The following is a 14075-nucleotide window of genomic DNA, read 5'->3' as shown; positions in this document are numbered from 1 at the left end:
CAACTAGTGGCGAAACCCCCCAAGGGGAGGCTTATGTTCAGCAGTGGACAAGCTGATATGATGATGATGAAAATGCATGAATCAATATCAATATGGCTTCGATATTTATATATTATGTTTCTCTAGACATTTATGTTAAAAAAGTTACCACATTTTGATATCACCCATGCCAATTGGATATCTGTATTTATTCCGAAAAAAAATCAGTCTATTATTTTAATTATTACTAGTTTCACCTGCTACATCGATCATCATCATCATCCATTAACTGTCCATTGCTGAACATAGGCCTCCCCCATAAGAAGGGTTTTGCCTATAGTGCCACGCTTGGCAACTATATGCAAAACCCTTCTTATGGCATCTACGCATGGGCGAGTTGCCAACCGCAATTAGGCATTGGTGATGTTTTGAGAGGGACGTTACTGCCCATCCCTCGTTGTCACCTTTTACGACATTTGCATATTTCCGAACCGATACGACAACATAACCTTCAAGAAAAGAGCATATTCCTTTTTAAAAGGTCGGCAGCACACCTGCAATGCTGCTAGTGTTGTGGGTAATCATGTGCGGCGGTAGTCACTTACCATCAGGTGAGCCGCATGCTCGTTTGCCTTTTGTGTTTTAAAAAAAAACCTACAGAAAAGGAGTATAGGAATATCACGCATACTAATTAAATATCTGTATTTATTTCGAAAAACCTTCAATTTACCAGAGGGAGACATTGTACAAAAGTCGATTGCTTGGGTACCTCTGTCCCATTCGTGTTTCAACCGTGAAGCAATTGTGTTTGCATGGCTGTGTTTCGGTTTGAAGGGTGGGATATGGCGTGAAATTACTGGGTACAGAGGAATAACACCTGAGTCCTCAGGAATGGCAACGCATGGGGGGTATCATGGGCGAAACAGTATACTCTGTTATGTCCATGATACTGCTCATGTCTATAGGCGATGGTTACCTACGGTTACTTTCCATCAGGTGGACCGTCAGCATGTTTGCCATTCGAAGTTGTATAAATAAAAAAAAAATATAATTTCAATTAATATTAGTTTTTACCTATAACTTCGTTTGTGTGACCGGAACAAGTTATTTGTCTTCGATAACAAGTAGTCTGTATTGTTCTGTATCCTATATTGCACGAGCAAATCAAATTTCATAATAATTGGTTATGCCAATAAGGAGGTAAGAGATAATAAATAAACAAACAAACAAACTCGCTTCCACATTTGTAATATCATAAGGATAGGCTCTTCCCCACAGGAGTAAACCCCATGGATTGTAAACAGAATTATCCCTTTGAATTGACCATGACTAGTGGATTTCTGAAAACAAGAAAGCCTATATGTACAAAAAGCTCATACAAATGTATCAAGATAAACAGGACAATAGAATAGAAACCGTCTTTTTTACGATCCTTTTAAATGGTGTTTTTTTTTTTTTTTTTAAATAATTTAATCGTTATTTTCTGTCGAGTTACGAAAGTAATTCGTAAAAACTCAGCAGTCACCTTTTAAGTGCAAAATAATTGTCTATTTCTTGAATAACCTTGTATAATATATATATATATATATATATATATATATATATATATATATATATATATATATATATATATATATATATTTTTTTTTTTTTTTGTGATTGTTACTATTTTCAATCAAGTGTGCCGCGCCATTACGTATTCCCAGATGTATAAAAACATTCAAGTTAACATTTTGACACGAATCAAATAAAATATTCGGCAAATAAGTTACACTTCGGCTTAGACGGTTTTCTTGTTAAATAGAGTGCTGTCTAATGACTCAATAAACTTTAATGTGCCGACGCGTCAAAAATATGTCGCAATTTTTTTTTTCTTTTGCTCCTAAATCTAAGAAACCAGTACTAAATCTGTAACAAAAATGTCGATACTGCTCAGAATGAGTCTTCCACCTTAAATTTCATTCGAAAAATAAAAATCTAATATACTCGTAGACATTCGAGATCTTTCCGAACAAAACTACACCGTTCACATTCCATTTATTCGAACGAACCGCTTTCTTTTTTTTATGCGTATGGAAAAGGAGCGAAATTTTTTCTTAAGAGTCTGTTTTTCTAGACGTCAATAAATCTAGACATTCTAAGGCGAAATTGAATAAAATTTAGGTCATTCACGGGACCCTTTAATAGTAAAGAAGGTGAAAAAAAAAACAGCGGTTTTTAAGCGACCCTAATAAATAAAGAGGGACTCAATTTGACAGTGTTTTTATGTGTATATTACACGATATCTTTCTAATTTGGGACAGATTTTGAAAAATCTGTTTGCTTTTATCGATAGGGTTCGCCTTTAAGCGTGTTTGTTGTAAATATCGATTTGAAGGTTGGGATATGGCAGTAAAAATACTTTGCTTGTAATTCTTGTATTTAGGAAAGTCTGTACAGAAGCTTTGACTATTTATTGACGTGCCAGTTAAACTGTAGCTTCAAAAAAAAAAATGTAGCCTACAAATCAGGTTGGAAGGGTGGGATATTGCGTGAATTTACAGGGTACAGAGGAATAACACCTGAGTCCTCAGGAATGGCAACGCATGGGGGGTATCATGGGCGAAACAGTATACTCTGTTATGTCCATGGTGCACCAGTGAAGGGTGATAGATGAGAATGAAAACAGGCCAGTTAGCCCATCATGATGAATTCATCAGGAATTAACCATGATAGTTTCCAGGGAGAACCGCAAGGAGGTCGACCTGGTTGGGTATATTGCTAGCAATGAGATTCTCAGTCTCCATTACTAACAATCCCTTTCCCCCCAGGACTCAGGTGTCATTCCTCTGTACCCAGTAAATTCACGCTTAGTTATTATAGTTATTACTTATTATTCACGCAAGTTAAGCTTTTAAGGTGTTTTAAAAAGGACGCTGCCTCCCTTAGTCGCCTCTTACGACACCCACAGGAAAAGAAGGGGTGGCGTATTCTATGTCGGCACCACACTGTAAATATTACAGATTACTGAATGTATTATATTAAACCTACGGCAATTAATATCAATAAAATATAATAAATAAAATAATAATTAAATCCCAATATTTATAAGATTGGGCGTTAATGCCAGCCGTCCAAATAAAAGAGTCCAATATAACGAATAAAATATGTAAATATTGCAAGAAAAGGAAACGACGTGAGGCAATAATACCCAGAGACCGATGTAACTTTCCGAAAAAAACAAGGAAGTTATATTTCCTTGTTACTCTAATAGATAGAAGCTTAATTTTCAACCTAAATACACAGTAATAAAGTTCAGGTTTGTATACATTTTTGTCAATGATACGTCCACAGACATTAATGGAGATAGATGACGCAAGTGCAGCAATGTATGTGACACGTACCTACATTTTGCACCGCATATAAAAATAGCCGTTCCAATTGAAAAGGGCGACGGGACCTTTCTTGGAATATTCCATTAAAAACCTTTTAATTTGTAATACTGAATCGTGTATCTGCGAATATTATATAATTTTTTTTTCAAGAAAAAAAAATTACATGTAACTGGACAAAGTGTATATTGAGTATTGGCGACAATCCCAAGCTCACAGGCAGTATCGAGCCCTTCAATCTAAGGCAAGACTTTGCTTCCCTTTGTGGGTTGTACCACTTGTATAACGGATTGTATTCTGAGGAATTGTTCGAAATGATGCCCACATCCACCATTTATCATTGTACTCGCCATCCACAGGGAATACATCCTTACAAGCTAGAACCTAAATGGTCGCGTACAGTGCGGTTTTAGCGTAGTTTTCGCCTGCGAACGCTCAGACTAGGGGGAAATGGATTGTTAGTAATGAAGAGGTTAATCCGCATTGTTATTAATATACTCTATCAGGTTGACCTCCACGCGGTTCCCCCTGGAAACTATCATGACTAATTTATTGTTGAATTCATCACGATGGGCTCATTGACCTGCCTTCATCTTCATCTCTCACTGGTGCCCCGCCAGTGTATACCGATAGCGCAGGCGGGGTATCATTTCATTATCATCCATTAAAAAAACGCTCAGGCCATTAAATAAGGTTGCTGCTGGGGTTTTCCTACACACTACAGTATGGGGTTCTTCAAAAACAACCAACACAGTAAAAGAATACGAATCGAATTTTGAAAATCGATTCAGAATTCACAACTTAATAGAGTAATATAGCAAAGAAAAAAACTAAATAAACACACAACCTCTTTTTAGAAGATTTTTATTAAGAAATATAGATATTTCTCCACTAAAAAATAATTAATAAAGAATATATATTTATTTATTAAATACTTTATTGTATACAATAATAATAATACATAAAAATATGACAGAGGTATTTGAATGTACAAAAGGTGAGTTTAACTCTAAAAGAGTTGTCTTCCAGCAACACCTAAAGTTGTAAAAACCATCAATGTCAGTGAGTAGAGCGGTTTACAATAAGACGGCAATTTTTAAACAAAAAGAGCTAGACAAATTTAAGTTCATACATGTTGCAGTCAAAACTCTTGACCAGTCAAAAGTACAGTTGTCTAGCAAAATCAGTCAAAAGTACTTTTAACTGAACAGGTTGGTCAAAAGTGGTTTTAACTGAAAGTTATTGATTATTAGTACTTTTAACTGCAAATTCGCGGTTAAGTTAGATTAGGTGCTTTTAACTGTCACTTTAGTCAAATGTATTATTGACTAAAGCATACGGTCAAAAGTAATTTTGACAAATTTTTAAAAGATAGATAGATAATGTATTTGCATTACTTACAGCACACAAACAACAATAGACATAAATGCACAGTGAAAAAAGATAAAAAAGAGATACATGTATAAAAAATTAAAATAAAAAAAAAAACAAAATGCATAATATTAATAACAATTTTTTCCCTTCAAGCGTGTGCCACAGTAACACAAAATGGTCACAACTCAGCTCATTGATTTGCCCTAAAAAGAGCAAAACACTGATATTCTATTGTGGCCAAAAGTAGTTTTGTTAGCCAATAATACTTTTGACTGGTTAAAAGTTTTGACTTTTTTCTTATACAACTTAGAATGGCAAACAAGCTGACGGCCCACCTGATGGAAAATAGTAACCGTCGCCTATAGACATGAGCAGTACCATGGACATAACAGAGTATACTGTTTCACCCATGATAGCCCCCACGCGTTGCCATTCCTGAGGACTCAGGTGTTATTCCTTTGTACCCAGTAAATTCACGCCATATCCCACCCTTCAAACCGAAACACAGCCATGCAAACACAACTGCTTCACGGTTGAAACACGAATGGGACAGAGGTACTAAAGCAATCGACTTTTGTACAAAGTCTCCCTCTGGTGCAACTGGTCTCCCCTGGTAACATATATAACTAATTATATCATATTTAATCATATATATACACATATATCTTAATGGTAAAGACATGCTAGTAATATATCAAGCAAAATATCTTTTACCCGCATGTGGCGTTATCGCTACTCACATAAACTCTAATAATAACTTGCTACATAATTGGGGCTTTTGTTATTCTTAGGGAAACGAATAACAAGCGAACACAGTATCGGACGTTTACTATTTCTAAACTAGCAGAAAATAATAGTTACCAATAAACGAAGATAGTACTTAAGTATTCATTATATAGAGTGAAGGAAACCAGTGGGTATCAGGTCAAAAAATAAACGTCTAAGTACATATTGGCATATAACTTTTTACCAGAGGGAGACTTTGTACAAAAGTCGATTGCTTAGGTACCTCTGTCCCATTCGTGTTTCTACCGTGAAGCAATTGTGTTTGCATGGCTGTGTTTCGGTTTGAAGGATGGGATATGGCGTGAATTTACAGGATACAGAGGAATAACACCCGAGTCCTGAGGAATGGCAACGCATGGGGGGTATCATGGGCGAAAGAGTATACTCTGTTATGTCTAGGGTACTGCTCATGTCTATAGGCGACGGTTACCACTTTCCATCAGGTGGGCCGTCAGCTTGTTTGCCATTTTAAGTTGTATAAAAAAAAAACTTAATTAGGGAAAACATAATAAGTTTTTTTTCAGTCTCTTTGGTTTAGGAAAATAAAGTTGCAACAAAGTTCTTAGATAATTCTTAATTAATAAAATAATGACAGTCGTAATTGGGGCTAATTGCAAGCTTTAAAAAATCTGATAGGTTTAGGTCACCACGTAACTATAAGCCTACCAATAACGAATTCCTGTTACCATTTCATTTTAAAAAAAATCTGTAACATTATTATGTGTTATCACCGTGTGTGCCCCGGCATAGAATGGACCACCCTTTCTTTTCCCGTGACAGCCACGGAAGAGGCGAATAAGGGAGAACGAGGGATGGGCAGCAGCGTCCGTCTTAAAACATCTCTAAAAGTCTAACTGCGGTTGCCAACCCGCCTGCTAGGCGTAGCAACTACTGGCAAATACTTCCCTTATGGGGAAGGCTTATATCCAGCAGTGGACAGTTAACGGCTGAAATAATAAAACAATAATACATATCTATTTTTTATACAACTTAGAACGGCAAACAAACGGCCGACCTGATGGAAAATGGTAACCGTCGCCTATAGACATGAACAATACCATGGACATAACAGAGTATACTGTTTCGCTCATGATACCCCCCATGCGTTGCCATTCCTGAAGACGCAGGTGTTATTCCTCTGTACCTTGTAAATTCACTGTCATATCCCACCCTTCAACGCTGATCACAGCCATGCGAACAGAACTTTTTTTTTATACCACTGAGGTGGCAAACAAGCATACGACCCACCTGATGGTAAGTGGTTACCGTAGCCTATGAACACCTGCAATACCAGAGGTATTACGCGTGCATTGCCGACCCTGAAGAAACCTCTTTACCCCCCTTTTAAAGAACCCCATACTGTAGTCTCTTGGAAAAACCTCGGAACTGTTTCACGTTAGAAATACGAATGGGACAGAGGTGCCCAAGCAAACGCCTTTTGTACAAAGTCTCCCTTTGATGTATATATTATTAGCTGACTGCACTATATATTTGGTGCTATATGTTTTATGAAAGCAAACTTTAGAGATAATTAAGCAGGGATAACGAGGTCCTTACATTTTCAGTTAATTGGCAAAGACTCTAGCTAGATTTACTATATAGGTCGAATCACTGCGCATCTGTGTAATCCTATTAATACATTTGCTAATTAAAAGTATAAGAATATATAATACTATATACTAATTTATACATATCATAGCAAACTGGAACTAGTACGGGCAAGCGCAGGCCGGCTCCCCACTAGATGGAGTGACGACCTCAAATGCACTGCAGGGAGTCAGTGGATACAGGTGACTTGGGACAGTTCCTCATGGTAGTCTATGGGGAAGGCTCATAGCCATAATGATAGCAGAGGAAGACTTTTGTCATTCCAAAGTCATTTGCTTGGGTACCTCTATCCTATTCGTGTTTCAACCGTGAAGCATTTGTGTTTGCATGGCTATGTTTCGGTTTGAAGGGTGGGATATAGCAGTGAATTTACAGGGTACAGAGGAATAACACCTGAGTCCTCAGGAATGGCAAGGAATGTGAGGTATCATGGGTGTAACAGTATACTCTGTTATTTCTATAGTACTCCTCATGTCTATAAGCGACGGTTACCACTTTCCATTAGGTGGACCGTCAGATTGTTTGCCATTCTAAGGTGCATAAAAAAAATAACAAACTGGGCCACGATTCCTCTCCTATTAGTGACAATCTCCGTGATGCAACGTTAGATATATTGAAAATCATTAATCATTTATCAATATCATAACCTCCCAAGGGAGAGACCTATGTCCAGCAGTGGACAATTAGCGGCTGATGTTTTGATGATGGATCATATAAAATTATGCACGTTAAAGCAATTACTTAATCATTCAACCATGTATGTTAGCTACAGATATTTCTAAAATTTAATTAACAATAATTTACTTGCAACATTCGTTTTCTGTGGCTCTTTTTCTCACTTTTTTTCTCTTTTTCTTTTTTTTTTTTTGAGCGTTTTGTTTGGTTACTTTTTTATATTTACTGTGTCTCACTAGCACCATCTACCTTTCTCTCTGTACTTATCTACTATTTATGGTAGGTTGTCTGTAAGAGATTGCTTTTAGCGATAAGGCCGCCTTTTGTATATGCACATTCTGTATAAATACTATTTGTATACATTTCTAGTGTACGCAATAAAGAGTTTATTATTATTTATACAAATAATTCATAGTTATTAGTTGTAAAGTATTAATATTTGCAATACAAAATACCGTACTGAGTTTCGTATTCTCAAGTATTATTAATTAAAATATAATATGTATTCTAATATACACAATTTAATTAAATATTTCCATTTAATTTATTTACATTTAACTTAAGAGGATAATAATATAATCTCATGAGTGAAATCAGAAATTTCTCTCTACATTTTTATCTTGAAATAACATTTATCTAAGTTAATATATTTAAACTAGGTCTTTACGACTCCGTTTGCACGAATCTGTTATTTGCATTTTCGACGTGATTTCAGAATTAGACGATGATTTTCCAAGTATTCCGTAACACGCGTCTCTTAATTTTACTTATACAAGAGACCTGAGAAAATAATGTAAGGTTGTCTGGAAGAGATTGCTTTAGCGATAAGACCGCCTTTTCTATTCCATAATTGTAATATATCTTTGTATTATTAAGTGATGCAATAAAAAGTATTTTTTTATTCAACTTAGAATGGCAAACAAGCTGACGGCCCACCTGATGGTAAGTGGTAACCGTCGCCTATAGACATAAGCAGTACCATGAACATAACAGAGTATACTGTTTCGCCCATGATACCCCCCATGCGTTGCCAAGTAAATAAATAAATAAAAGAAACATGGAAAATTACATAACTATATTCACATAATTGTATAATTTTTCAAAATCAAAAGAAGCATAATTCGATAACAAAATTTCTCCATCCCTTCACAAATACATATTTATTAATATTCACGTCATAAATGTATTTATCTTTTTTTTTTTTGATGGATGAAAATGGTATGGTAACCCCGCCTGCGCTAAGGGGATACGCCGGCGGAGCACCAGTGAAGGGTGATAGATGAGAATGAAAACAGGCCAGTTAGCCTATCATGATGAATTCATCAGGAATTAACCATGATAGTTTCCAGGGAGAACCGCGAGGAGGTCGACCTGTTTGGGTATATTGCTAGCAATAGGATTCTCAATCTCCATTACTAACAATCCTTTTCCCCCCTATCTTTTTATTTAATTAAAAAAAATATTTATTAACCACTAGCTTTTATTCGCGACTTTGGATATGTTCACAGAGCAGAATAAAGAGTAGCCTAACACTTCTCCATTCCATATATTACGTGTAACCAAATTTTATAGTGATCGGTTAAGGCGCTAAGAGGTAACATAGAAACGAACTCACAATAAGAACATTATTGTGTTAATTACAAAAATAAAAAATACAATATACAATTAAAACGACCTATATAAACTAAGAATTACATTATGTAATTAAACACAGATTCAAAGGAATTTAAGCCTAAAGTATGACAAATCATAAAAGAAACTCCGTGAAGCCCCGGATGTTGTTCTTGAATGAACATGAATAATAATTAACAAGGAATTTTCTCCCGCAAATGCTGAGGCTGTGAAATGAGCTCCCTGCCGAGGTTTTCCCTAGAGACAACAGTAGGGGATTCTACAAAATGGCTATATTGAGGTTTCTCCAAGGTCGGCAACGCGCACTTGACACCCCTAGTGTTGCAAACGTCTACAGGCTACAGTGACCGTTTACCATTAGACGGGCTGTATGCTTGTTTAACACCTTCGTGGTATAAACTAAAAAAAAATACCACTCACCATCACTTCTTCACCAGCTTATTTGCTATTCTAAGTCATGAAATAAAAATAACATTTTTTTTTATACCACTGAAGTGGCAAACAAGTATACGGCCCACCTGATGGTAAGTGGTTACCGTAGCCTATGAACACCTGCAATACTAAATAAATAAGTCATAAGAAAAACATGTATTTATATATGAATGAAAAAAGATAAACCAATATTTTTTCTATAGTATAGACAGATAATATGTAACTGGACCTTGGAAAGGCCATAGTAACGCCATGACGTATGTGAATAGCCTTGCCTCTTCCCATTTCGACACCTATTTTAGGGGCTGCTCCGGAATCCGCACATAGCAATAAACGGCGTAAATACAAATTCCTAGACACATAAATTCTTCCACACTGATGCCTATTTGCTGTCGAAACTCTAAGCTTTGTAGATGGAGTACAAAAAATATACAAAAAAATATCTCCCGATCTAAGTTTTGCCGCTAATGACAAGGAAAATAATTTGTGGTCCCAAAGAAGACAAACATTTGAATATAGAAGGAAATACAGTAATACGCACTAAGGGTGGGTAGTATACAGCAGTATCTATGTATTTTACAATCTATATATTTGTCCAATAATGAATATGTTAAAAGTCTATTATAAAAAAAATACATGTACATATAGATAACAGACTTTTAACATGTTCGAAAATAGATATCTAATATATGCGATATTAAAATGGGTAATGACCTTTTTTCCGCCATCAAGGTCCAGAGGAACTCAATATTTATTCATTTATTTATTTAAAAATTACTCACCACACTTACAGTCTCACAAAACGTGTAGTGAGTTATATGTTTATTTTACAAACTTACAAATTTTATACAACATTTTGAAAATATATCTATTTTGTCATTAAATATATCAATATGTGACTGCTGAGCAATCTGAGAATTGAGCAGAGAAATGTTCTGATAAGTGGGAGCAAACTGAGCAGTACAGGTGCGAAATATATAGATATCGGATCGGTATCTATATTATCAATGACTAACACATACAGGCGATCTGTTGTTTTGATTAAATATCACGATTTTTAAATCCCTATACATAAAACACTTTTTTAAATCAAGTAAATAATAATGAATAAGAACTACGGAATTTATTTATATAATTATAAAAGTTATACTACAGTAGGAACAAAAATTCTTAAAGAAGACCATTTTATATATCAATATACCGTGTGTTTCCGGCATAGAATGGGTGCACCCGTTCCTTTCTTATGGATGTCGTAAGAGACTACTAAGAGAATAAATAAAAGAAAAGGAGTAATAAATTTAAATTTTGTAGCAATTTAATTTTATTCCCACAAATAAGATATCGTGCCCATGTAAGGTATTAAAATTTTAAAGCGATTGAGGTTGAAATAAATTTTATTTCGACCTTACAAATTAAGTAACCAAGCAGTCAATATAAATATAACTTTCTTTCTGCCCGCTACTTCGTGTGAATTTCAAAAATAACAAAACCAATAATTTTTACCATTTCTCGATAGTGTAACAAGATAGAATAACCACCAGTTTTTAAGACTTTCAGGAACACAACTGTGCAAACCGCATCTAATTTGGTGCAGTAGTTTTTACATGATGCCTGTACAAATACAATACGAACTAAAGTTATATATTTTTATGTTGAGTCCTTGGTTACCTAAACTGTAAGATCGAAATAAAAAATATTTCAACCTTAATCGCTTTAGAATTTTAATACCTTACATAGGCACGATATCAAATTTGTGGGAATAAAATTAAATTGCTACAAAATTTAAATTTATTAATATTAATATACGAGTACATCCTTTGAATTTATTATTAAATTTAACAAATATCATACAAGGTATATTAATTTTATTTTATAAACAAATATTATAAAATATTTCAATTAATTTAATTATTATTATACCAGCCGTTAACTGTCCACTGCTGAACATAGCCTCGCCCATAAAGGAGCTTTTTCCTAGTAGTCGCCACGCTTGACAAGCGAGTTAGCAACCGCAGTTTAGTTCCTGGTGATATTTTAATAGGGACGCTGTCCATCTCTCCACTATAAGCTCCCTTAGTCTCTTACGACACTCACGGGAAAAGAACGGGGTGGCTTATTCTATGCCGGGAACTAGACGACTAAATAATTTATTACATTAATAAAATCGCATATATTAAAATATAAATAAATATAGATAAATAAAAATTAAAATATATTAATTGCATATAGTAAAATAGCAATCAATTTTATTTCAATCTTTACACAATTTAAAATATCCTTATTGTACATACCTCTAATGGAATGACCCCACAAGTGACGCACACATCAGCTAGCGCCAGATGCGTCATCAGAAGATCCACTCGTGACTTCCTGCGTCTAGTACGCGCGAGTGTCACCAGCACAGCCAAGTTGCCAAGCCCACCGATGGCCAAAAGCATACCATAAGTTGCCAACACTGCCCTCTGGTCGCGCGGCAACGTTTCCGTTATGCCGGTCAAGTTGTAATTCGTGGTAGTTGTCACTTCGAAGTAATCCCAAAAGATTTTATCTATCTCAGACGTACTCGCTTCGAGCGGTACATCGTTATAATTGTCGTCCAACACCATTTTTATTAATTATCACATTGATTATATTAATTTATTATTAATAATAATATTTAAATAGTTTCACATGTCTGTAACTGAATAAAGTGTCAGTTTATGTCATATTGGGTTTGCTAGAGAAAATTTCTTTTAGAGATAAGCTCGCCGTTTTATTATGTTTATTTTTATTCTAAAATAAAGCCTTTTGTGTACAATAAATAGACAATAAAGAATTATATCTCAACAAAAATGCATTACAAAGTTATTTATCGTTTAAAAACTTATTCAACAAGTTTCAATACTCTCTTAAACTTTTGTACACCACTGCCACTAATATAAATTACGAAATACATTGTCATAAAAGAAAATTATATAATAAATTAAACAAATAAATATATATTTCGAAAGTTACTGAAGTTGTCCGTTAGTTCGTAACCGTGGAACTGCGCGTCGTAGACGCGTACTGTCTACGCGGTCTCGTAGCGGCAACTGGCGGCCACGTACTACGCCGTAGACCGTAGACACAAATAGGAAGCCATTATGTTTTTTAATCATTTCCTTTGTACATAGGAATCGGAGTTCAAATTATCAACTTCCAAAGGGGTTTTCATCAGAATTAGTGCAGAGGAAATTGAACTCAAAACACAATGATACACAAACAAGAGTTTATACTTTTCATCAGGCGGGCTGTCAGCTTAAATCGAATGAATGATAACTTGATTTGCTGCAATATAGGTTAACGTTGCTTATTTGCCATTCTAAGTTGAATAAAAAACGTGTCTACGTTCCTATTGTGAACACTTTCAAAGTTATATTACCAAAACGTATACGAGGATTGACCGAGGCAAATGTTTTTAAAAAGAACCTTTATGATATGTTAATAAATAAATGTTATTATAGCTTAAACGAATATATCAATGATAGGGATTAATAGTCATCATTTGTAAAAAATAATGTCTCATATAAATATATTTTGTTTCACTATATAATTTTAAATGTTATGTTTTGTATACTGTTAACTATTCCATATATTGTACGCTTATATAGCACGACATGGAGATACTATTTAACTCATGTAATACCTCAATTTGACCTATGATCCACAATAAAGTCATTTGTATTTGTAAAAGACTTTTGAAGTTTTGAAGTTAAAATCTATAACTATGAAGAAAAATATATAATACTAGTATTATATATATATATATATATATATATATATATATATATATATATATATATATATATATACTAGTAAAACCATTTCAATATATGTTGCTTTTTAAAAAAATAGAAGTGCATTTAACTTTTTAATTTTATTATTTCTGTAACCTTTATACTGTTCCATATTTAAATTAATATACTAAGAAAAATATAACAAATTCAAATTTCAATCGTCTATATTCAAATCAACTTGTTTACAAATACTTTTAAATCGTAATTTTTTAAATCTACTAAAGGGTTCGGAAAGTTGTTATTTGCTGAGAAGAGACCGCAAGAAACTCAACAGTCGAACACGCTAATACACAAATAGACAGAGCAAGCACAAAATAGAATTAAATTTATTTCAACTACTTAACATGACGATCCACTTATTCTTAATATAAAAGTAAAAGTGAGTTTGTTTGTTACTTCTTGG

At 34.4% G+C, this 14075-nt stretch overlaps 1 protein-coding gene across 1 annotated transcript in view; it reads right to left on the bottom strand.

The window, feature by feature from the left end:
• The window catches only part of LOC116413486 (adipokinetic hormone/corazonin-related peptide receptor variant I-like), a 180320-nt gene extending 167887 nt beyond the window's left edge, over positions 1-12433 (bottom strand). Inside the window, exon 1 of the mRNA XM_052902479.1 lies at positions 12149-12433. Coding sequence (XP_052758439.1) covers positions 12149-12295 — 147 coding nt within the window. The 5' untranslated portion in view covers positions 12296-12433. The remainder of the gene's footprint in view (positions 1-12148) is intronic.
• Between the last annotated feature and the right edge of the window lie 1642 nt (positions 12434-14075).

This window comes from Galleria mellonella, unplaced genomic scaffold, assembly GCF_026898425.1.
Source record: "Galleria mellonella isolate WM207_F2 unplaced genomic scaffold, CSIRO_AGI_GalMel_v1 utg905, whole genome shotgun sequence".
Lineage (NCBI taxonomy): Eukaryota > Metazoa > Arthropoda > Insecta > Lepidoptera > Pyralidae > Galleria > Galleria mellonella.
Note: the sequence above shows the minus strand (reverse complement) of the source record. Positions and strands in the feature narration are given on the sequence as shown.